This window comes from Nanorana parkeri, unplaced genomic scaffold (genome assembly GCF_000935625.1).
Source record: "Nanorana parkeri isolate BGI_ZX_2015 unplaced genomic scaffold, ASM93562v1 scaffold30, whole genome shotgun sequence".
Taxonomy (NCBI): Eukaryota; Metazoa; Chordata; class Amphibia; order Anura; family Dicroglossidae; genus Nanorana; species Nanorana parkeri.
The window spans coordinates 2,316,048-2,342,318 of NW_017306298.1; the positions used below are offsets into that span (position 1 = coordinate 2,316,048).

Below are 26,271 nucleotides of genomic sequence, written 5' to 3' on the forward strand. Positions count from 1 at the left end.
TGTCATCACTGCTTGCAAAATAAACTGCATCTCCCAGTAGCAGTGAGCTTACTTCCGTAAATAAAGGCTGCCTCAGCCTTCAATGGGCTGCACCCTAACGGCTGTGACTTGCAGTATCGCCTCCTCTCCCCCTTGTGTCGTTATTAATACCAAAAACTCCTCAATACCTGGAAGAAAAGATCAGAACATGGCAGCGAGTACGTAGGGAGATGACCGCTCTGTTACATTTATAGTTTTGTCTTGGCCTGGCCGGTCACCGAAATAGCAAAGGGCTCATTCATACGCTTGGTGAGTAACGCATCCATTTACTTATGTCACTGGTTGCATCACTGTATTTAATCAAATCAGGGCCGGGCCGAGTTGTAGACAGAAGGGTCGGCCGTCTTGGGTGCTACAGCAGAAGGAGGGGCAGGTTCTGCTGTTCACAGCTCATAGAGGGGGATGCACTTTGACCTTTTTGCCTTGGGTGCTAAAGCAGGGGTAGCCAAACTCCGGCCCTCCAGCTGTGGTGCAACTAGAAATCCCATGAGGCATCTCTCTATGGGCGTCATGCCTGTGGCTGTGAGAATCTTGCAATGCCTTGTGGGATTTGTAGTTCCACTACAGCTGGAGGGCCGGAGTTTGGCTACCCCTGTGCTAAAGGAACCTATCCCACCACTGATTAAAAGGTGTGACATTTCAGTTTTTGGTGGTTTGGTGAGTTAAAACCACATGGCAGTATCTTATGTTTTGCAGGGAGACCTCTGTGCTGAGTTCCTGCATCTGCACACCTGCTGTGGTCATTATAAGAGGCTCCCAGTCTCCCAACATAGAGAGGTGGCCAAGGAGATCACCCTGTTGAAGTATCCAAGACATTTAGGAAGCCAGGGTATGACTCACCAGGCCCCACCTATAACTAAAATATTGCGTAGTCTGACCCTTTGCAAGCATACATGCGTTGAACAAATGTCAGTCATTCCCTAGCGCATGTTTTGACTCTTAATTGAGTCAAACTGGCCGCGCTCAGATTTTGATCTGTCGGATCAGCATACATAGGTTTGCTTCTATAAATCTAATGATCACAACATTACTCTTTGTCTACGGTAGCAATTTCCCACTCCCAAGCAAAGCTATCAGTACTGCTTTCTGCCACCAAATCCACACTTCCCGAGAGTGTCAGACTGCCATCAAAGTTTATCTAACACTCTGAGCAGACTGAAACTGCATCCTTCAATCCCACCGGAGATCATATATGAAAGTATTTGCTGAACTATGACAGACAGCTTCTCTTTTTCATTCTTAGTTATCAGTTTTTATTTGCATCTCTCTGTTTGTTGATTCTCCTCCACAGCAATAGGTACATTTTGTCTCCCCAGGTGTAGAGGGTTCATAGCCCGTAGGTATGAGCTCAGGTTTGGACAGACCCCAGTCTAAACCTGAGCTCCTCTGAACATGGAAGGAGCTCCTCCATGCAAGGAGAAAGCTTGCCCCCCCTGAGTTTGCTTTGCATCCCTTTGCATGTCATTGCATCCCACCCACAAAGGGGTGGGATGCAATGACATCATTGACCTTATGTGACCACAAGGCTATATTTGCTCAATGACAATCGCCTAATATGGCCAATGAGATCAGCACGCGCATTGTACTCCTTTGTGTACAACTGTGGGGTGAGGAATGCCCGGCCTGCAGCTCATTGGGTGGGTGGCCTATGGCACTTCTGTGTTTGTAGGAGTTCGTGTTCAGACTGGATTGAAACCAGAATTCATCCCTAATACCTCGACTATTAGGGAATGAGATCCCATGTCTCCAGCACGAGTGTTATAACTAGAATTATTAGTGTTATTCGCGTGTAGGGATGCACCGATACTTTGCGAGTACCAGTGCAGATACTTGGCATTTTCATGAGAACTACCAGGGTTGCAGCGGTTGCAGCTGGGACCTGGCTCTGGCGCTCCACCACTGTCCTGAAATCATTAGTCTGTATTGTATTAGAAAAACTGTCACATGACACTAAACAAAAATGTATCAGTACTCGTACTTGTAAAACTGGTATCTGTGCATCCCTTTATTTATATTTATAAAAACAAAATCATACAATAATACAGAGATGTACAAATCCCAGGAGCTCCGTGTGCTCCTTACAAATGACAGCGGCCTCCTAACTTCTGAATTTTTCTCTAGTCCAGTCTTGGAGCTCGAAAAGTATCGGTACATGTACTTGGTATCGGTGCATCCCTATTTGCGTGCATGGTGGGCTGGGAGCATGCAGCAACCCCTACTAGCGTTGTACATAGAGCCACACAGGTGTGGCGGCCTGTATCTTTGCATTCCCTCATTCTCATTGGTTTCTCACCACTCTATGGTGGAGGAGACATCTTCCACTTTGGTATCTGAATGTTTTAGTTTTATCGTGCCTTGTCTAATTTTAAGGATGTGTAGTGCTCACCCCCAAAGGAGCCGCTGTATATGAATTGAGGTTCTCCTACCTGTTTGTTCTTTGATCAGCAATGGCACACCGACACTCACTGACAGAATGGACTCCAGTCTTAGGGTCTTTTTGTAGATTTATTTGCAAGGATTAACAGGGGAGAGGTTTTAGGATCTGTAGGATGCCCTGGTGAATTCTTCAGAGGACTGCTTCCTCTCCTAGCAACCGCTAAGGCCCATAGCAACGGGATCCGGTCAGAGGGATCAAAGGTTTCTTTACCAATACTGCGAACAGCCAGGATGGTCCAGTAACTTATATGAAGAAGGGTAGCTATCTCTGGACTCAGGTAAGGACCTCTGGCTTCTTCTAGAACAGACACCTGGCATAGGGTGAGGGATCTCTCTTGTGGGTCCCAGACGGACGCTCTCACCAGCTCCTCTGCGGGACCCCTCAACAAGAAGACTCCACCTCCGGCCCAGCTTCCATCAGGTCTTTCTCAGAAGTATCTGGAATCTCTGTGCCCTCAGCATCTGCCACTTGCCAAGGAGCACTCCAGATTAGCAATAGTATCCTCTTAGAACAAGGCACCCAACACCTGCCACGTGTATGGGGCCCAAGCAAAGTACCTATGGTGTCCTAGGCCTCTAGGCCCCTCAGCACCTGCCATGTGCTGAGGCCCAGGCCAGTCACTTGAATCACATAAGCCTCCTAGGGAGAGGCCCCAGGGGGGGAGAGAGCTCTGCACAGTGTCCCCAGACCTTTTATTACCTGCCCTCAGCCATACCTCTGAGTCATCCAACTCAGGGATTGGTCAGGGTCAGGTGCATGGTCATAGTCTGAGGATGGATCCTCCCTCACTGTATGCCAAGGCTCCCTTTTCCTCAGCAACAGGAGGAGCAATCAATCCAGCAGACTCAGGGACACCTATAGAATGCAGAGTTCTGAATAAGTATCAGTATCTAGACTAGTTACAATCCAGATATTCACTAGATTTAGTAGTGACATTTTAGAGAGCGCTACAAGATGTTTTTCTTAGCCTGTTTGCAATGTATTGTTGTGGTCTTTGACTGGTGATGACATTGTATCTTTTGGTGCTGTACAATCAGAAAATATATCAATAAAAATGTATGAAAACAAAAGTTTAGTGAAAGCAAAAGCCATTGTCGCTGGGAAAAGTGATGGAACATCCAACATTTTTGTCACAGGAACAGGAGGTAAGGGGGACTCTTTCAATGGTGCCCCTAGATCTTGTAACAACTGTCTAAAGGGGGGGAGGTTTGCTTCAATTTTGTAGAGAATTCCTTTAATGAAGGGAAATCTTCCCATGGGTGCCCAAACAGCACAAAATATACAGAGAAGGGTTTTATCCCTTCCCTGCTTTATCCAAAACTAGAAAAAGTAAAGTTTTGGTTGTATATACACTGTAACAACAAGCCCGACAGTGCATACTCTTCTTTTCTTTGACCCATTGGGCACCAACAAGACCATATCCATCTTATTATCTATTCAAGTGACTGGAACAGAAAGGGGCAAAAGTAAGTTCTGACGGAATTTAATTGCAGCTACCTGCTTTGTGAGTATGTGCACGTTTTACAAAACCAGTGGCAAGAAAAGTTATGTTATAACTTGCTTACAGTGCTAATTTTGCGCTGGAGGGCCAAAAATCAAGTAGTTCCCCACTATGCCTTTGCATTATATTCGATGTGTTAGGATGGGTCCTCCATAAAAAAAGCACACCACACTGAAAGCACCAGTGGTAGATGCTGATGGCACCAAGCTCTTCAGTACTGCCAGTGCCCAGGAGGAGGGGCCAGGTTGGAGCAGGGGTTTATGGTGGTTTTTTTTTTTTTTTTAACACCCTGTCCTGTGATCTCATATGAGAGTTCCTTGAACCATTCAATCACCTGTATTATAAAATGAAAGACCATTTAAAAAAAATATATATATATTGAAACATGACTACTCCCTTCACCACTTTATTAGTAAAAGTGTAAAAAAGTAAAATAATTCACAAGGACCTCAGTCTTTGCTGTCCTCATCCAAGTCCTTGCATTAGAAACCCCAACAGTAGTTTACTTTGGAAACATAGGTTCGAAGGCCAAAAAAGAACTGAAGCTACAATGATTCAGTGTTAAAGATGGACAACAAGCACAGCAATAATGTTGTTTCTCTGTCATACTAATAATAATAATTACAAGAAACAAGTGTTCCTGTTTTTTGCAGAAGCTATAAAATAAAGTATTCATATATATCTGCAGTGATGACCTATAAGGGTCCAGAAGACTCATGTTTCTCATCATCTTCCTAAACAATGCAAGACAAGTCTACGGTCCGGTCGAGGGGTACATTGCATATACAGATGTTACAAAGGTCACATCAATGCATAGTAATCATAATAAGAGCTAATAACAGAAATAAATTGCCATGAAAGCAAGGCTTTAGGGACGGCACATGAAAAAGGAAGCACCCCTTGAAAGGGTCAGGGAATAAAGGGAAGGAGGGGAAAAATTAGGCAGAAACAAGACAAAGAAGAAGGAAGAGAAAGGACAAGTAAAGAAGGAGAAAATAGAAAGAAAAGTAGAGGAAGAAAAAAGTGTCCCAGGGGTTTGGAGTTACCCACCAACCAGTGACCTAAGATCACCAATGCACTCTGAAGATTGAAAAAATGGTGATCAAAATCCGAGGGTGAGTATTGGGAGATCCAGGGGTCCCAAACTTTACACATGGAGTCCAATAGGTTTTGAGAATTAGCCTTTAAAAATCTTCATTGATGTGAGGGCTGTTCTCTCAGTTTCTTTGTCCACGTCTCACAGACTTACCCAACTATTTATTTTGCACAGGAACTATCGTACCCCTGAGTTCCTGTTCAAGATCGGTGTCAGGACTGACTCTTCTTGTCCAAAATGTGTTTTTTTTGCCAAGGATCCCTGATACATTTATTGTGGAGATGTCCTAAATTGGTGCTTTATTGGGATGCAGTGCTTAAGGTTATTCATTCTGTCTTTGGTATATTGTTAGATAACACACCCAGAGTCTGCATACTTGCAATTTTTGATATCCATTGCAGGGATTCATACCTCAAATTGGCTATACACAGAGCCCTATTTACCGCTAAGAGACTGGTGGCAAGGAAATGCATATCCACCACCCCTCCCTCATTATCCAAATGGATTTCTGAGTTAGCTAAAATTGTAATGTTTGAACGCATTACTTATCAAATAGAGAGATTGGTGAAGATACATTTTTGTTAGTCTGATCCAGATGGCTACACTATCGTACACATCAAGGGCACTCTAGAATTTCTTCATGTTGTTGTTATTATTATTATCTAGACATACGAGGGTCATATGTGTGAGCTCAAGATATAATTTGACTAATCCAGGTCCAAGTTTCTATTTTTCTTTATTGAATGACATCAGTGTTGTAAATGTTTATATATGCCCAGTTGATTTGACCAAAATGAGTTAGTTCCTTGATATTGTTTTATCCATATGTACATATGGTGGATGTAGGGTTTCCCCCTTTTTTTTAATTTCTTTTTGTTATTTCTGTATTTATGTTATATTTGTTGTTATATGTTTTTTTTTAAATATTGTCTGTTTAAAGAAAAACTTAACAAAAATTATAAAAAAAACTTATAGTATCTAGACGTCAACATCCTTTCGGATGAGATTTTGGATACTCCACAATGCCTGGTGCCTTCCTAGTCAGCATGGTGACGTCACCCCCCGAAGTATGAAAGATGGGTTATGGTAAGTATAATTACTAAATGTTTCTCTCTGTACCCTTTTTAAAAAAAATGTTTGCTACAGTGGAGAGGGGGGCAGGGGAGTGGCAATGAAAAAAAATAAAGCACATCACACTGTGTATTTTTTTTTTTTTTTGGTAAAATTTCATTCAAATATCACACATGACATTTCATTCAGATCTACAGGCAATGTGTGGTGCGAGGCGGCTGTTCCCCATCGCCTTCTGCTGCACTCAACAAAAGTGCGGCATGCTGTACTTTTTTTTCAGTGCACACCACCATGTTCCTAACACAACATGGTGGTGACAACCCAGCCCTTCCGTGACTAGGCAAATTGACTTGTCTTGCGTTGGGGCTGCGCTGACCATTTTTTGCAGTGCAGCCCCAACGCAAGATGGTGTGAATCGCATATGGCGTGAATCGGCCCTTAAAGTATATACATTATAAACCCAAAAACAAATATTTGCTAAATGTGATAATATATTTACTTAGATGTGACAGCTGCATTAGTTTTCTTAAGGCTTTTTTCCTTTATCTTCACTTGGTCATTCTGCCAGTAACACACTTACTACCCTAGGGTGACAACGCTCCCTCACTGTACTGTATCTAATAAGGAGAAGTGTTGAAGCTTCTCTTCTGAACTACAGAAACTCCAACCCACTCCTTATCTTCATTGCATTAGAAGTAGGGCTTGTTTAGTTATTTTTGTTCTTAGGATTAGGCACTTGAACAGATAATTACATTTGTATTTATCTTCATTTATAAAGCAGAAGCAAAACTGCAGCAATACAGTGTGGGGTTATAGTTGGGAAGTAAAGTCAAGAAAGTAATTATTTTTCCTGATGATTACTGTATTGTCAAACTTTGAAATGGACACAGAAATGGGAAGTGCATCGCTCCAGTTATTACCAATATGGATTGGCAGACCAAGGCCAGTTCATTGAGGGCTGATACGTCAACACACAACTTTCTGTATTTTCTGTGTTGAAAATGAAACTGTATACAAGAATTCTCTGGACAAGTCTTCTGTCAGTAGCTTAGGATGGTGTTGTTTTATAATGTCACTTTTCCTGGGGTTCCATGATTCAAGGAACATAAAGGTAATTGGTATTTTCTTATTAATAGGACAATGCCTTTTGAACCGGGTAAGTCGCAGTCTGGGGAACAGTCTGTGGATGAGCCGAGCAGAGCAAGCCGTGGGGACAATGTGGATCCCTCAGGGGAATCTATCCAAAAGCGAATCCGACAAAGCACCCCCAGCCCACACAGAGGAAACACTGCCCAGGGTGAGAACTGGTGAATTATTTCTGTTAAAGAGGATCGGTGACACAGGAAATGACTGCGGACAATACTGTAATGTAAAGCTGTCTATACAAGGCCAATGTTAGCAAAGGATACAATTGATTACTTACAGCAGCTGGGCAGTGAATGGTTAACAGCTGAGCAATCCCAAGATTGACTTTTTTTTTCTTAACACAGGGGAACCCTTATTAATTAATGTATTATTTGTAACTGACGTGTCTGCTTGTGTACTTTTCAGTTCTTTAGCAGGAGCTTGAGCATCTCGAATCATTCAGATCTAGCTGCATCTAGTCTCTGTGTATAAATGTTTAATGACAATACTATGCTTATAATATGTTTTCTTTCTGCGTCTGCATGTGTCTAAACATACTCAGCATCTCACCCCTAGAGTATAATCCTAGCTCCATATTTATCTATGTAAACAAGCTATAGATCTCAATGTTCATTCTTCAACATGATAAAGTTCCCTGTACAACCAAGTGCTGATCATTGCATTTTATATGGATAAAAGGGTGCAAGCCTTTCATGATACATTCACATTTCCAGCCAGGCAGAGACAAAATCATAGTAGGTTGTGGCAGCCTAGCAGTACAGTAGAAGATGGACAGATGGAGAGAGATTTACCTTTTTATGCAAACTGCCGATTGCTGTACATTGTATTGACTTTCTCGTCTGTGTTGCAGCTAGCCCCCCTCGTTTTGTGTCGGTGGAAGAGCTTATGGACACAGCCAAGGGTGTCTCTAACCTGGCCTTGGCTCATGAGATTGTATTGAATGGAGGCTTTCAGATCAAGCCTATGGAGCTTCCACAAGGAAGGTAAGATATGGATTCGACAGGCAGTGGTAATAGTCTTGAGCGGTGAACTTAAACTAGAACGGCTTCCATGGAAGAACTCTGTCTGATTGGACAGGCTGTGATACCAGTTTTGAATGCATGAGCCATAAACTATACATTTGTAGAATTCCCCGCAGCCTCTCATAAATGTCAGTACAATAGATTGTGGGGAGCAAGCCACTCCTGGTCACCACTAGGGTAAAGCTCAGGGACAGGCAATCTGCTCTGCAGTGAGCTGATTGAGCTGCTTGGTCACTCTGGCCTCAGCACTGCATTCTGGAAAGAAGGAGATACGGTCGCATGCCACCCGTATACCTGGAAGCACAAGGTATTTCCCAGGGGAGTGTGGCCAAGGTGAGTTTAAGTAAGGAAGGTTCTTCTTGTTAAAGCTCCATGTTAGAGTTTCCACAGGGTTAAGAACCTGCTCCCTTCCCATATGACAGTGTCTGGCATGGTAATTGTCACTGGGTACTTCCGAGGGCTTCAACAGATGAACAGAGCCACAAGGGAGAGCGGCAAAGGTGAGTATCAGTGGGATGGGAGGGTTGTTATTAAGAGGCATGGGCGTATCATTCACACTTCATATGGATCAATAGGGCACATGTCAGCAATGCAAACCTCAATGTTATATTGAATAAAAGACTATATTGCTTCCCAGATATAAAATAGGTCAGTCATCTGACCAAATAAATACAAGGCAACTGAGATCACATGGCCACCATGTACTATGGGTAGTTCACATCCTTACAGATGGCAGAGTTTGTTTTCACTTCAGTCAGACAGACCCTATATGGTAGACATGACATAGGAGTATCAGAAAGGTAATACACTGAGGAAATGTTAATCATAAAGAGCCTGGATATGTAAATATGGCTGCTCGCATACAGGGCCGAATTCTCTCTCTCTGCTGCCTCAAGGCCAGGTTCCTCAATGCACTCCCCCTCCCCGCCAAACCCCCACTCCCCTGTCAGTCTACTCCTTGCTTTAACACTGCATGTAAATGCCTGCACACTGCTTGTAATGGTATGTGATATGATTACATGCAGTTAGAAAACAGTCAGTCTCCCTGGACGCATTGATCGTGCATCCAGGGAGAGTGATTGATTTCTAACCATATGTAATCATATCACATACCATTACATGCGGTGTGCAGGCGTTTACATGCAGCAGCTGTCACCTGATCATTAACTTGAACAGGTGACAGCTGACGCTTGTAAACACCGGATTAGGGATTCCTGCTGCAGGAAAATGCAAATTCCTGACGCAGAAATGCCTAATCACACCTAAACGTACAGGTATGAATGGGGCCTAATACACACACACACATTAATGCAGAATAAAACATCCACCCTGTCCACCGCACATAAAATAAAAGACAGAGCCCCATTACCTGCACATTCTCTGGTGATCCAGTGGTTGAATAATAAGGTCTGTTGCAGACCTTACTATTCCTTTCTTTCGGTCGGCGCTCAGAACTGTCCGAGCTCCAGCTTCAAGTAATTACTGTGTGCTGGAGCTGACCGAAACAGCAATGTCCGTCTGCATCTGACAGAGATGCAGACCGTTTGGCTGTCCCCATAAGTCAGGTACAGCTTACTTGACCTGGCAGCCGGCTGCAAGCTGAATGGTACCGGTATTTTGAGACCCCTGGAGTGTAGGCTGTGCCGCCCCCTCCACTCCCTGGCCTTGTGGGGAATCCAGGCCCTGCTCGCATATACAATTATAATTAGAAAGCATATAAAGGGAAGGTTTACATTAACACATATTGCTGATGAAAATGATTAAGCCAATCTCGTTCACATATACTGTATTTCTAAAGAGCAATAAAACAGACTATATAGGAAACCCGTCACAAGGGAATTGTACAATCTGTCTTTTTCTTGCCCTTCTTGTGAAAGTGCTAGTTGACACAGTATCCTCTTGGCTTACACACTTTTATTAGTCACTGGGCCAGAACAAGGATGTCAATCATGAGCTCTAACTTTTCCTTCATTCACTTGCTGCAAGCTTGTTCGGGGTCTGTAACTCAGAAAGCAACTAGAATTTTTTCCCCAGTCATCTTCCAGGACAGCCATCGAGATATAGGCTCCGCCTACCTGCAACAGGAAACACAAAGAAGGGGTCAGCTGTGGGAGCCCTTATGTTTATTTCAAGTCAGGTATCCTTTAAAACATAACCTTTCTTTAAAAAAAATACTTTTATTTAAAGAAAATCTTGAGTCTTGTCTACCTTTATGTATAATTGCTACACAGGCCATTTTTGGGTTGCCTGATCCAGTGGCTCCTTTCTTTTAGACTCCAGTCCACCTGAGTTTCCAGCTCCACCCAACTTAGTTTATATTACAGTTTATATTACAGATAATTGAGGATCTGCATGCATAATGATGACAGAAGAGAGCAGAAATTGGAGCTCTGAGATCACTCCACTGGTGTCACCAGATGGTCCAACATACCACATTCCAGCCATGATTGAGATATCAGTTTTATTGAACGTATCCTGTAATTTGATTTCTCTTGACGAAATGTCTTTCAGTCTGGAAAGAACCATTCGGGACATTTTGCACAAAGCATTCTGGGACTGTTTAGAGGCTCAGTTCAATGAAGACCCTCCAGTGTATGACCATGCAATAATATTGCTGGGAGAAATTAAAGAGGTAATACATTTCTTTCTGTTTTCTGCTCCATGACCTGTATACTAGAAGAAAAGTCTGTTTTAATGTGACATGGAAACAACATAAAATATGTAGTGATGAATGTTCAGGTAGAGGGGAATATCAAGTGCCATCATTCATTTGATGTACCTTTTCTTTACATATGATGGTCAGGGCTAAAAAAGAAAATTTAAAAAAAAGCCCAGAAGTCCAGACATGAAGACAGCTAAAGACTGCGAGCGTGTGTGTCTGCACAAAATTAAAACAAACAATGGCAGCCGCTCAGATTAGTTTGAAACTAACAAAAAGGAGAAAGGCACACTTTACTGGAAAAAAAGACTATTGATTACAGAGCTCAATTGCTTAAGCTAAAATTTAGACTCTCAAATACATTTGTCTCCACCTGCCCCCCTGCCTGCCTTGTAGATTGGCTCCAGATAAAGTTTCAGCTAGAAAGAGAGAGTCTGAAAGTATACAGCTTCTGCTAAGCTTATAAAGAACCCAAAGAGCTCTGAGAATCCCGTGCCATGGGTGCATCGTGTATGAAATATTTCTTTGTTAAAGAGAGATATTTAATATAGTTACAAAAATATATAAAAGTATCAGTATAAAAAATGTGCTAACCAAAAATCCCAAAAACTCATATAGTTTAAAGATAAACCATACTCCCCAGACGCTTCTTTTCTTAGTAACAAAGCTTAAATTGTGACATAGGTTTGGCTGGAGTTCCACTTTATGGGGGTAGCTTCATGGAAAGTGCAGTAACCCTTAGCAATGCATTATAAATAATCATTCTTAATTGTTATGGTAATACATTGATGAAAGTAAAAATCTCACTGGTTGCTAGGGATTAATGCCCATTGCAACACATCATTGCTCTGTAGACCCAACTTAGACCCACTTGAAATTCAAAGCTCCCCGATATTCAGAATGTCTTTACATAATTATTAGGCCATTTCCTTAAAGCTGTGAAAGGGAAACAGTGTTGCCAAAAGAAACCAATCAGCTTCACAATTTCTTGTGTCTTCTGAGAGGTTGAAGCTGATTGGTTACTTTCAGTAGCACAGACAGGACTTGTTTCAGACATGTTCATATAAAAGGGTTGTTGTTCTTCTGCTGGAATGTGACAGAAATATTTTTATTTTTAAGGCCCTGTTCTCATTTCTGTTACCTGGTCACACCCGACTGAGGAATCAGATCAACGAGGTCCTGGACCTAGAGCTCATTAAGCAGGAGGCAGAAAAGGGAGCTCTGGATATCCCTAAGCTTGCAGACTTTACCATCGGAATGATGGGAACATTGTGTGCCCCAGCCCGGGATGAGGAGATCAAAAAGCTGCGGGACATTAAAGAGCCTGTGCCCTTGTTCAGGTATGTTATACACACTTCCCTGTCTGCATCTTTCTGCCAGATCTCATTGTGATCCCGCCTTATTGTGTATATCACCTTATTCATCATCCCCTAGGCCAGGGGTAGGCAGACTTCATCCTTCTAGCTGTAGTCAAACTACAAACTCCTCTGGGAGTCATGGCTGTGGCCAGTGGTGTCCCTAGACTTTTTGCCGCCTAAGGGGGGTGTTGCTCAACAGACTACCCTCTGCAGACCTGGGACGCTCTGGCTGCCATCCCGCCCACGTCCTGGCAACCAGTGACATCTCCAGTTTGTGCTCCAGTATATTGTCCAAAAGTACGTACTTTCTCCATCTCTGGTCTGCAAAAAGAGCTTTTTTTAAATTTAATTTTGTTACTGCTGTGTGACTTATGTTTTGTGCTGACATTTTGTCAGGTGTTTATAGAATATTGTACATTAAAGACAACCTTTTACTCTGTGTTGGCGGACGGTTGCCAGTGCTGCTAAACATAGATTTATTGGAAGGCGTGGGTAAAACAGAGCTTATGTATTCAAAACTGTTTGACTGTTCCAGACGAATCTTTCATCCATCATTGTAGATTAAAGGATTGTGCTGTTTAATGTAGAATTACTGGCTTCAAAAAACGGGGAACGCTGGCCAGAGCAGCAGATCAGATGAACAGCGAGCACAATACCCAATTCTAGCGAAATCCACTCGTCTCTCTTTGGTTCAGTTCCTTCCTTTAGAGAAGATTAATCCAGGGGACGTACATGATTTGGGAGCGTTTTATATATGAACCATTTGCCAATTACATTTAAAGAAAAAATTATGTGTTTCTAGTTACAATTCATGTCTTTATGTTTGCCAGAGTTGGCAAAACAGCCTGGCCGGATTAATGTCCCCATATGACATATGTCCATAGACGCTGGGTAGCATCAGTTTCCATGAATATAATTCCATTTACAGTCTGTAGGTCAGCAGTCATACATATGGCACATAGAGTTTTATTAAAGTAGAACCGAAGCCAAACTTTTTTTGTTAGTTTTGGATAGAGGGAGGGTTATAACTAGGGATGCATCGATACCCGAACTTCTGGTAAGAGTCAGATCTCCCGCTGCCTGGCATTCCCAAGGGAGCATGGAGCCGGCTTCCTTTCCAATCAAGAAGCCAGGTGGTGGGTCATGACCCGCCTCCCAGCTTCCTGATTGGCTAGGAAGCTGGCTTCATTTGTTGCTAGGCAGCCTTCCTTCCTAACCAATCAGGAAGCTGGCCGGCATGTAATGACCCGCCTCCCGGCTTCCTGGTCGGTCAGCAGGGAGGCGGGTAATGATGTGCCAGCTTCACTTGTTGGTAAGCAGCCTGGCTTCCTAACCGATCAGGAACCGATCAGGAAGCCGGGTGGCACGTGATGACTCGTGTCCCGGCTTCCTGATTGGTCAGGAAGCCACGCTGCCTATCAACAAGTGACACCGGCTTCCCAGCCAATCAGGAAGCCGAGAGGCAGATCATGACGGAAGAGGAAGTCCCTTTAAAGTTAAGGAAATTTCTGGTGGTCAGCAGGGTCAAAATAACTCGTGTCCCTATTGGAAGATTCCCCATCTCTTCCTGTTCTGGTGACAACCCAAAATTTGGGATTTTCTTTCACTTTCAGTGACAATGGTCACCAGGACAAATGGAGACGGTGAATCTCCCTAACGGGGACACAGACAGCAATAAAAATCCCTCTCCACTCCATCCACAACTAAAAAAGAAAGTCTTGGCTTCAGTTGCAATTTAAAGGTCAACACATAGTTCTGATCTGTGTGGGCACTTCTGAGCCAAGTCACCCACCAGCTTATTGGAGACTCAAATGGCAAGATTTCTCCACAAGGACAGTGTTGCTCTCTTGTATGGGAGACTTGAAAAGTCAGCATATAGTTCAACCTACCTTCTATAATAAAAATCAAAGGTCCGCACCACGGCTTCTTATTCAACAAGCTTTATTTGCTTCAGAACAACATCCCACCGGACACTGGCTTCTTCCCATGCCCTAGACCCACGTTAGGGGAAACCAGTGGAGCTTTGATTGCATTATCAGAAACAACTCTAGTATGTATTCCTATTGCAATGCTGATGTTATAACAGGAGAGGATATGCTGGGATATCCTTTAAGTATTGATTCCAGATGTTCTAATTAAATATTTGTCTGCTTTGTCTGCCTTTCTTGTCCCACAGAGCAATCTTTGCTGTATTGGACTTGATGAAATTGGACATGGCCAACTTTGCTGTCAGCAGTATTCGGCCTCATCTGATGAAGCAGTCAGTGGAGTATGAAAGGAAGAAATTTCAGGACTTCTTCGACAAGCAGCCAAGTATGAACTTCTTCCATGTTTAATTTTTTATGACATTAATGTATCTCAGTGAAGCACAATGCTCTACCTTATCAGCCTTTTCAGGTTAGGGGGACTTAGACAGCCCTGGGCTCCCTCTGAGGACTGGTCATATGTTCCTCCTCTTGTTCAGAGACCACGTTACCAGTGTTTAGGCATCCGTCATGTGACCAGCTGCTAGAGGGAATCTTCAAACTTTTTTTCACAAAACATATTTGAAAACTTGTTTTAGTTTGTTTAGTGATATCTGAGGGTGATTCTTTCACCAAAGATCCCCCTAACACAATGCAGAGGTGCACAATGCAGGTTAGAAGGTCAACTGCATGCCAGAAGGAGGTCAACTGCATGTCAAATGCACCTGATAATAAACACTGAATGATCTCCGAAACTGATTTCAGATGTTAGGGGAACGTACCTTTTAAAGCAAGGCGAATTTGCCCATCAACACAAGCTCAAAGCCCAGCAGCACAGATCCTAATAAAGGCCCAATTGGCCGACTCTGCTTGCTCTCCCTCTCACAATATTCTGACGTGCAGAGAACTATTGAAATGTTAACTGTATTTTAACATATATAACCTGTTTCAGTGCAGCATGTTAAATGCAAACTCTTCCCTCACCAGCAGCACATAGTCAGCTACCAGAAGCAAAAAAAAGTACCCACTACTTCTGGGTATGAATAGGCGTGTGACATTCATTGTGACAGTGCTAGGCCAATCAATGTTGTCACATGCATCTGTAGCATTGGGTAAGCCATAACTTTCAGCAAAGTGTAGTTTACACAAGGTGGATTCTTCTACAGCCTGCCACTGAATAGAGCAGCGGGGGAATGGAGAAATGGTGAGTATGTACTGCTGGGGATTAAAGTAAACCTTCAATTTGCTCAGCAAGGGCAAATTACCTGTTTTCATTGACGGCACTCTTTAAAAGTATGCACAATATTGAGGCACCCCGGTCTGAAATGTAAAAAACATAATGTGGTTACCCTCAAAATCTATAGCAAACCTTTATTCTAGATAGAAGTCTGGTATGTATTTTAGCGGGGACACGATGCAAAAAAACAAAACAAAAAAAGACATACAGGGGAATTTGCCAAAACTGGAGCAGAAGAATCTGGAGCAGTTGCCTATGGCAACCAATCAGCTTCCCTCTTCAGCTTGACAATTAAGCTATGAAAATGAAAGAGAGAAGCTGATTTACCACGCAAAACTGCTCCAGATTTTGTCTGCTCCCGTCTTTATAATTTCCCCCTAACTATAGTGCCCCCCCTTCACATTGAAAGCCCGCCCATTCCCCTCAAAGTCCACCCCTTTCACATTAGAGTCCCTCATCATCAGGAGCCCCCTTCACATCAGAGTCCTCCCTTTCACATCAGAAGCCCCCCCCCCCATAATCATCATCTCCACAGCGCATTAGCAGCAGCATGGTAGAGGGCAGGAGGTGGAGCATGTCTGGACGGAGGTGGACTTCTGTCCTCTTCTAAATGCTGGGGAAGGTCTTGGATGCAGTCTACCCTGGATTAGTGTCATGCAAATCCATGGTGCTGGTGGACGACTTGCCTGCACCATGGAACTGCATGACACTATGTGAAAATTTTAAGGCACCTTTGATAGCGCCAGAAGGCACCTCAGGGTGCAGTGGCACCCTGGTCGAGAAAGGCTGTCGCAGAGGTCTAACTTAAGCAGCATTCTTATTGGATGCTATGGATTATTACGTTTGAAAATTGGCACTTTTTTATGAGAACCGTTTATTAAATTAATTAAAACAATTCATTATATTTTTTTTAACAAATACTTAACTGGATTAAAAAGTTAATGTACTCACCATTTCAATGTAACGTGTTTGTTTGTATTGCCGTGCCGTAGTTAATTTTATTTTCGTTTTAAACAAAAAGTATCTTCAGCAAGTTCTTAATGGAAACAATCTGAGTTTTATACTCTGCTGTTGTTTCATTCATACTTACTGCATAATTATAGAACAATTCCCTTCAGTCTTATCTAGAACTGGAAAACAAAAAGATCACTTTCCTTGGAGAACGGCCCTATTATCTTCAGTGTTGGGCTCTGCAGTGTGCATGCAGTAATATATGTATGTTTCCTGGGACAGATTTTCATATAAAGGTTTATAATAGCTGCCAGCACTCCAAGTCACTGAATTCATCAGCAAGCAATGTTTCAAGGTTCCACAGAACCTTTGTATGATGATATGACCTTGATCTGTTGGGTTCTAATGACCAACTAAACATACGTACCACTGAAGCCTTGATGAAGGGAGTCCTGCTTGGCCTTGAAACTTTGCATTTATGTTAAAGTCTTGAAACTTCAATAAATTCTTCTTAAGGAAGACTGAGAAGATATGTTGGTGACCCATGTCATGACACGTCATCTACATGTTATAAGAACAGCACCACTTCAGCACCCGTCACAATGGTGTAGGGATGCACCGATACTTTTCGAGTACCAGTGCCGATACTTGGCATTTTCATGAGAACTACCAGGGTTGCAGCGGTTGCAGCTGGGACCGGGCTCTGGCGCTCCACCACTGTCCTGAAATTATTAGTCTGTATTGTTTTAGTAAAATTGTCACATGAAAATAAACAAAAATGTATCAGTACTCATACTTGTAAGTACTTGGGCAAGTACCAGTACTCGTACCCGCAAAACTGGAATCGGTGCATCCCTTTATTTATATTTATAAAACCAAAATCATACATGAAAACAAAGATGTACAAATCTCATTAGCTCCGTGTGCTCCTTACAAATGACAGCTGCCTCCTAACGTTTGAATTTTTCTCTAGTGTAGTCTTGGAGCTGGAAAAGTATCTGTACATGTACTTGTACCGAGTACTGTACTTGGTATCGGTGCATCCCTAGTCTTGAGTGTAAGATGCGCCATCAAATTATATCACTTCAGGACCCATAAGCTGCAAGGAGGTGTTACCACTAAGGCACGATGCTTTCCACATTGCTGAAAGTAGAAAGGGGAAATAGAAGAAGGTGGAAAGCTAGGCAATAGCAGGAACAGAGTTTCTCCAACAGTGCAAAGATGTAATATAGACATGTGCGATTCATTTCGTTCCGACATTTGGACATATCCGAATTTCCGAATCCCAATGCACCCGAATGTGTCTGAATCCGAATTTCGGTTTCTGAATCTCGGATCCCGTCCGAATTTCGTTCAAAAGCAGAAACCGAATTGTACATGTGACTTTTCTGGCCACCAGATGTGTTTTTCGGTTTAACGCATCCAAATGGGTCTAAACACGAGTTTTTGTTACAGCAACAAGGGAGCCATCTGATTGGCCAGAAAAGTCACATGCTGTAACGAAAATTTGTGTTCAGTATATACTGTACATATAATACTAAAGCTGAGGTTCCTAGACCCGAATGGCATTCGGGATCCAAATGCAATTTGGAAATTTGGATCCCGAATGCCATTCGGGTCTGGGAGCCCCAGCTTTAGTAATATATGTATATGGCTCGCACACCCTAATAGCATACGGGAGCACCTGAAGGCAATTTGTAAATTCAGAACCCGAATGCAATTCGGGTCTGGGAGCCATATACATATATTACTAAAGCTGAGGCTCCCAGACCCGGATGGCATTCAATAACCAAAAATCTGATTGGTTGCACATTGCTGTTTGCTATCTTGAGTAAGCCACCATACAGCTACAAAACTAGAGTTGTGATGCTTAAAGTGGGTGGAACCTTTACAGTTTGAGGTGAGCCCGACAATACTATTTATTACAGGCATTTTTATAGTGGCACAATTTACATACTATTCAATCACATCAGTCCCTGCCCCCAAAGGATCTTACAATCTAATGTCCCTATCAAACATGCACACATTTAATAGGGCCGATTGACACAGAAGCCAATTAACCTTCCAGCATGTCTCTGGACGGTAGGAGAAAACCGGAGTACCCAGAGAAAACCCACACAAGCACAGGAAGTACATGCAAACTCCATGCAGATAGTATCCTGGCTGGTATTTGAATTAAGGATGACACTTTTGCAAGGCAGGAGTGCTAACCACTTAGCCACTATGCTGTCCCCGTACAGCTGGAAAACTCAGCGCCCCCCACTGTCTTTGATCTTTGCATTGTCCTCTTATATTCTGTTTGTAATGTTCTGTGTACTTTTTGTTTTCAGATTCTCTGGATTGTGTAACCAGTTGGCTTCAGGAAACAGTCAGCGAGATGTACTCCAAGGATTCTGCTGGAGCTTCTTCTGGACCCCCATGCCCTGTGTCTGTGTTAAATCATGCCTACCTGAAGCTTCTCGCATGGAATCATGAACAGAAACCTTTCCCAGAGGTACAAATGACTAACTATTGCTTGACTGCACACTAATTGGAGAAAAGGAGTTGAGGACTGTAAGAATATCTTTGAAACAGTGCCATGGTATTTGTAATGCTGCTTTTCACTGCTAATATTAACCTGGGACCCGTAAAAGAAACCTCGGCTGAGAGAAATACAGGGGGTGCCATTGCTAACATCCTCTGGAAATGCTAGTTGCATGGCGACCTCATCCACTTCTGGAAATACTAGTTGCATGGCGACCTCATCCACTTCTGGAAATACTAGTTGCGTGGCGATCACGCTGACCGCTTGTCTTCAGTATTTTCATAAACATTAGACAGCCGTTGAAGTCAGAACTCTTGACCTTGATGATTGTTTTAGAAGACCAACCATTCAATAAGCCTTCTAGCCAATCAACTGGCATTTTTAGAAGGGGTCTACAATGATAATGGTAACCCCTGGCAATAATTGCAATCAGTTAGCAAACTACTGATTCATTCCGGACATTATAACTATTCTAAAGTCAAAAGACCTTTAGCAAAATAAAAATAAAAAACCACCCACATTAATAAAATAAACATTGTGCATTTATTTGGTTCTTGCATTGAAGGCCACAGAGCATTGTAATTGTGATCAGTGCATTTTAGTTTAAAATGGGCTTTCAGTGCATTCCAGGGTGTTTGCATGCGTTTTGATGTGTTTGCATGTGTTCCAGAGCAGGTAAAATAGGGCTTGCTGCAGTTTTTTTTTTACATGCTCTGGAACCGAACGCTGAGTTGTGAACTAGAGTCCAAAATGCCATTTGGAATACATTGGACGCAGTTTTGATCCGGTCTGTAGCTGCTCTGCTCCTGGAACGCGCTTGGTGTGAACAAGGCCTAAATGGATTGCGGCGGTGCAGGCGGAAACACACACAGCCGAACTAATAACAAATTAGAGGACCTTCCAGGGAGGAGCCCCCCACAATACTGGCAACTGGGGGCAATTTGAGGGTGAGAGGTTAGAGAATGAGACCACACTTCATGTTACTGCCTAAATATGGACATGAAACATGGTCACAAAGGTGGTATGTGCCCTTCTAGTAATCCCGGCCTGTTAACAAAAAGCAGGTGTATACCTACCTAAGTCTGACACAGATCAGCTCCTGCTGCCACCTCCCACCCTGTGACTCACTACAAATGTATTTACAATATACAGTCTGAGAGAGGAGACTGAGGAAATGCTTCTTCCTGCCTGTAGCAGACTGAGACATCCACTCGGGCTAGGCAAATTCACTTGACCGTAGCTCAAGGACTGATTTAGAATGATTTTGTGAGCAACTACTGTATACTGTTTCTGTACCTTGGGTCCGAAATATAGAATACAGATTTATACAAATACAGAAAGGTCGACTTTAAGCGAAAGTATAATATGTCTTAATGTGATGTTTCTAGAAGGTCCTCTGGTTTCTGGTTATTTTCAGACTGACAATGCAATATGTTTCCTCCCCGTAGACCGTTGTGATGGACCAGATCCGATTTCAGGAGATGAAGCTGGAATTGTTGAAGCTCACCTTGCTGGGGACTGTGCTGCTTATAACGCACAACTCTGCTGGTCCAGCTGTCTCAGGCCTTGCAGGTTTTACAGACCAGATGAAGAGTCTCATCAGGCTTTTGCTAGAGGGAGTGGGAACTCCGTAAGTACTCCCATCAATTTAGTGGGATGGCAAGAATAATGTGGATGCTTTGAGCATTGCAGAGCCCTCTTGCTTCCATTCCTATGCAGGGGGCCTTCTTACGGCAGATCATAGCTTCGTTTTCTAAAGTATTGTCTTTTATTTGTCATGTGTTAGTGGAAGACCTTCTTCATTTTTGTGTGACGCATGACATCCATTAGTAAGGTGATTATTAATAATTGCGTTCTTCTCCGCTCAGAGGTGTGAATACAGACGACGTTCTCGCCACGCTCAGTGAGAGGATCTGCGTGGAAGTGGCCAAGTGCCTGAGTCAGCACGGCTCCACTCCCTTCTCTTCAGAGAGAGAGGAATCTCTTAAAGGACAGATCCAGACCGCCTCATCTCCATCCAATCAGATATATCGAATAATAGGTAATTTATTTTTGTATACTTTAATAATCAGAATAAATAAATTACCTGTTTTTGTTAGGTTGTCTCAGAACTTGTAGAAGGCTTCTCATGTCCTGACACACTTCCTGAGGGTACAGTTTAAAAAGGGATCTGTTTACGGTGGGGCTGATTTGTAAATCCTCCGCCCACAGTATAGCTGGGCAGATGCCATTCGCATGATTACTATGGCCATTAGAGAGCGCTGATGAGCATATACATTTCCTATACCCCCAGCGCCGTCTAGTGGCGATAGTGTGAATGCCATCCGCACAGCATATAGCTTGGTGGAACTTTTTTAAAATCAGCCCCTATGTGTACAGTGCTCACAAAGGCTTCTGGGTAAACTTGAACAGCACATGCAGCAGACATTATTATTATTATTATAATACAGGATTTATATAGTGCCAACAGTTTGCACAGTGCTTTACAATATAAGGTAGACATTACAGTCACAATACAATTCAAGACAAGATGGTAAGGCGGGCCCTGCCCGTGAGGGCTTACAATCTAAAAGGGAGGGGGAAGTGATACATGAGGAGGTAGCTGTGTGGGGATGAATTGTTTGAGAACGTGATGGTTGAGTGGTTAGGTTGAGGTGCGATAGGATTCCCTGAAGAGATGAGTCTTAAGGGATCGCCTTAAGGCAGTCATAGTGGGAGATAGTCGGACAGGTTGGGGTAAAGAGTTCCAGAGGATGGGAGAAACTCTAGAGTAGTCGTGGAGGCGAGCATTGGAGGAGTTGACGAGGGAGCGGGAAAGCAGGAGGTCTTTGGAAGAGCAGATGGGACGGTTAGGGTGATACTTTGAGACCAGGTTGGAGATATAGCCGGGGGCAGAGCTGTGGATAGCTTTGTAAGTGGTTAATATTTTGAATTTTATCCTTTGGCCTATTGGAAGCCAGTGCAGGGATCGGCAGAGGGGAATTGCAGACACTGAGCCGTTGGTTAGGTGGATGAGTCTAGCAGCTGCATCCATGATAAACTGAAGGGGGGATAGCCTGTGTAGTGGAAGGCCAATGAGGAGGGAGTTGCAATAGTCAAGAGATAACAAGGGAGTGGATGAGGAGTTTTGCGGTTTCTTTGGTGAGGAAAGGGCGTATTTTGGAGATGTTAGGAAGGTGAAGGCGGCAGGATTTGGATAGTGATTGGATGTGGGGAAGAAAGGTGAGGTCCGAGTCAAGGATGACACCTAGGAGCTTGGCATGGGTGGAGGGATGGATAGTTGTGTTATCAATCTCAAGGGGAAAGTTGGGGGAAGGTGCACGGGCAGGAGGAAATACCATGAGCTCAGTTTTTGAAAGGTTGAGTTTTAAGAAGTGTTGCGACATCCAGACGGATATGTCAGTTAGTAAATTAGTGACACGAGAGGACACAGAGGGGGTGAGTTCATTGTGGGGTAGAAAGATATATTTGAGTGTCATCGGCATAGAGATGGTATTGGAAGCCATGTGAGGTTATTAACTGACCAAGACAGGTGGTGTAGATAGAGAAAAGAAGAGAAGGGGTCCAAAGAAGGAGCCTTGGGGGACCCCTATAGGAAGAGGAGGGGAGGAGTTAGATTTGTAGGTGACAGTAAAGGAGCGCTTAGTTGGGTAGGATGAGAACCATGAGAGAGCAGAGTCTTGTAGGCCAAGCGAGTGGAGTTTTTTGAGGAGGAGCACGCGGGTCAACAGTGTAAAAAGCAGCAGAAAGGTCTAATAGCAAGAGTAAGGAATAGTGGCCGTTTTTTTTAGCAGTTAGTAAGTCATTAGTGACATTGTAATTGACTAACCACTATAATTGTTATAATAGCGCTGTGGTCAACCATAAGCAGAAAAATCAACAGCTACAAAAGAGGTTTCCTTTCTCTTGTATGAACTGGGTGTAATGCTCAGTATCTGGTATTATTCTATATGTATGGCTCTGCACAATACTACTTCCCTTCTTTTATATGCTGGGTGTAGTTGTCAGGTTCTTATTCTTTCTGAATTGATAATGCATAGCACCACTTCTCTTCTTCTGTATGCTGAGTATAATGCTTGGTATCTTTTTATATTCTGTATGTATGAGTACTACACTGCACTTGTTTTGTATGCCGAGTGTAATTCTCAGTATCTGTTCCTATTAAGTATTTATGGACACTGCACAGTAGCACTTCTTTTGTTTCGTATGCTGGGATTAATTCCAAGTATCTGTTCTTATTCTGTATGTATGCTTCCTATGCCTTCCCTGGTTCCTCCTTTCCCCTTCTTTAACACGCTAATTATATTTTTAAATGAGACCTTTCCATTTTGCATTGCATACCATGTTTTAGACCCAGTGACATTAGCAGAGTCTCTGTGCTTTTCTATACAATGCAGACGGATCATGGCTGGTGGGAGAGGCCAGCAGGGGGCTGTACATAGCTTCCTGAAAACATTACAGCACCCTGCTTCAGTACTGCTCTTAGCCTTAGTGCAGGCAGTGGGCCTTTCATTTGGAAGACGACGTGCAAATTTAAAAATGCCTTGATGGGTGGAGTGAGGGGCTTGGCATTCCTAGGCAGGGTGCATTTGCATGCAGACCACCCTATGTAATGCCCACGTGTAATGCTGAGCCTTGCTGACTGAAAGAATTGAAATCCAATAAATTAGGGATGCACCGATACCAGTATTTCAGTATCGAGTACCGATAATTTTTTTCGGTACTCGCCGATACCAATTATCGAGTACCGGAAGTCCCATCCAGGAAGCCAGGTGGCGTGTAATGACTCGCCACCTGGCTTCCTAATTAGCCGGGCCGCGTGTAAAGACTCCCCACCCAGCTTCACGATTAACAAGAAAGTCCCCTCTCAACTCTGCACGTCCAGCCTGTCACCCCCGGGGCCTCTCCAGCCAGGATCGGCCTTCCTCCGGTACCCAGCCGGAGCCGTCTTGCTGGCCAATCATGGAAGCCGAGCGCCGTGTAATGACGCAGCGCCCTGCTTTCTGATTGGCCGGGAGGCCAGCTCCATGCTCCCTCGCTTCCCGGCCAATCAGAATGCCGGGCGCTGTGTCATTACACGGCGCCCGGCTTCCTGATTGGCCAGCTTCCCGACTAATCAGGAAGCCGGGCAGCGCGTCATTACACGCTGCCTGGCTTCCTGTTTGGCCGGGAAGTCGGCTCCATGCTCTTTCATCACAAGTGACGAGAGAGCATGGAGCTGCTTCCCGGCCAATCAGGAAACTGGGCAGCGTGTAATGATGCGCTGCTCGACTTCCTGATACAGGAAGTATCGGGCTAGGCATCGGAGCATGTGGGCAAGTACGAGTGTCTGCTCAAATACTCAGTATCGGCACCGATATCGATTACTAGTATCGGTGCATCCCTACAATAAATGAAAGGGACGGAGGCATCTCATTTCTCCTCATAAAGCAGAACTCCAGGTTAAATTATTATTAACCCTTGCAGTGGGGCTACTTTCGCGCTGCAAGGGTTAAGTGCTCATTTTGGTCTAGGGAGGAAAATAACAAAGTTATACTCACCCGATCCTAGGAGCTGGCTAGCTGTGACAGAGCTCCCTCTAGCCTATATTCTCCAATGCTGCAACGATGGTACCGTATTTGCCGGCGTATAAGACGACTCCCTACTTTTTGTGTTTTCAAATATAGGTTTTGGGCTATATTCGTCGTATAAGATGAGTATAGCCCAAATAATGTTTAAATGCACCCACTAACATGGCGGTATTCCAGAGTGTGGCTCGGGGTTAATTTTCAGTACCATAAGCGCTAACCCCGAGCCACACTCGGGATTACAGTCTCTTACCTTGTCCACGATCCCCGCTGTGTCCTCTGTCTTCCGCTGAGCCAATCATGGCAGGCTTTCTATTAATGAATACAGGCTTTGTATTCATTAATAGAAAGCCTGCTGTGATTGGCTCAGCGCGGTATACTGTATGTAGCAGAAGCTACATACAGTATACCGTATCCTTCCGTATGTACCTGGCATATAAGACGACCCCCGATTTTCAGGGGATGTTTTAAGGTCTCAAAACCCGTCTTATACACCATGTCCCTCTGCCTCATCACATTCTAGAACAGGATGATTAAAAGGACCTTAGACCGCTGCAGAGGAGGAGGTTCTAGGGACCAGTCTAAGAGCAAGCCAGCTCCAAGGATTGGGTGAGTATAACTTTAAATTTTCCTTTCTAGACACAAACAAACACTTATCCCCCTTACAGCGCGGGTTGCATTCCTGGATGCATGCTGAGCAGATTGCAAATTCATTCACTGCCACAGGTGGGCGGAGTTGAGAACTCACTGCCAAGCAGTGGCGTCACAAGGAGGGTGCGCCCCGCACGCAGTTGACACTATTGGAGGGGTGACACCAAAATGACTGACAGTCATTTTGGTGTCACCCCCCTCTAAAAAGTCAGGCACTCGGTCATGGACTGGGAGCCTGACAGTGTCAGGAGAGAGGAGGGGACCCATCGGCATACCTCAGCCCGCCGTGTGAACGTCCCCTCCTCTGTCTGCCGGCGTCTATCACCGAGATGGCCGCTGGCAGCCGTCAATTAGACGGCAGCGTGATGACGTCACACGTATGCGTGATGATGTAACGGCGGGGTGTCACCCGGTCTCCGCCCTAAGTGACACCCGGCCTCGGTACGCCCCTGCTGCCAAGGTCCCAGAAGAACCCCTCGTAATCAGCGTTACGCCTGTATTTGCCATGTTGTGATCTGCAAGTCGGTTCCCCCCTATTGATGACATTATTATTTTTATTTCAGAATCCAGGATTCAGTCGTTTTTGTTGAGCTACCTATCTACCGCCAACCAGAGAGCCAGCCCCACCCTGCTGGGTGGCCTTAGCCCCATTCAGAAGGAACTAGAAGAACTGGCTGTGAAATTTGTGCGTCTCGTCAACTACAACAAAATGGTGTTCAGTCCTTACTATGACTCCATCCTGAGCAAAATGCTGAACAAACAAGACACGCAGCCTTGAATGTGCAATCAATATATTGACTGAGATAAAGAGGAAGCACCGTCACCTCTGCTTTACATGTAACAGCTTTCAGTGTACTAGACGTGATGTACTATCACTGACCGGCACCACACACATTCATCTCACACACAGGATATCTAAAAAGCCAAATGAATATCTAATTTCCATCTACAGGGAAATTCACTACTGATAAAAATCAGAGGAGCCGACCTTTCCGGGTGAGGAATTTATTCGCTCAATCTGGAAAAGCTGTATCAATTCCATAGTGGG

The 26,271-nt window shown here is 43.8% G+C and overlaps 1 protein-coding gene across 1 annotated transcript; it reads left to right on the forward strand.

Annotated features, from left to right (window-relative positions):
* Positions 1 to 26,271, forward strand: TCP11L1 (t-complex 11 like 1). Its single transcript, XM_018567739.1, has 10 exons — positions 1 to 288; positions 7,281 to 7,441; positions 8,141 to 8,273; positions 10,824 to 10,944; positions 12,091 to 12,311; positions 14,506 to 14,642; positions 18,812 to 18,975; positions 20,454 to 20,635; positions 20,874 to 21,046; positions 25,787 to 26,271. The coding sequence occupies exons 2-10, from the start codon at positions 7,285 to 7,287 to the stop codon at positions 25,999 to 26,001; spliced, it is 1,503 nt and encodes a 500-aa protein (XP_018423241.1). The 5' UTR covers positions 1 to 288; positions 7,281 to 7,284; the 3' UTR covers positions 26,002 to 26,271.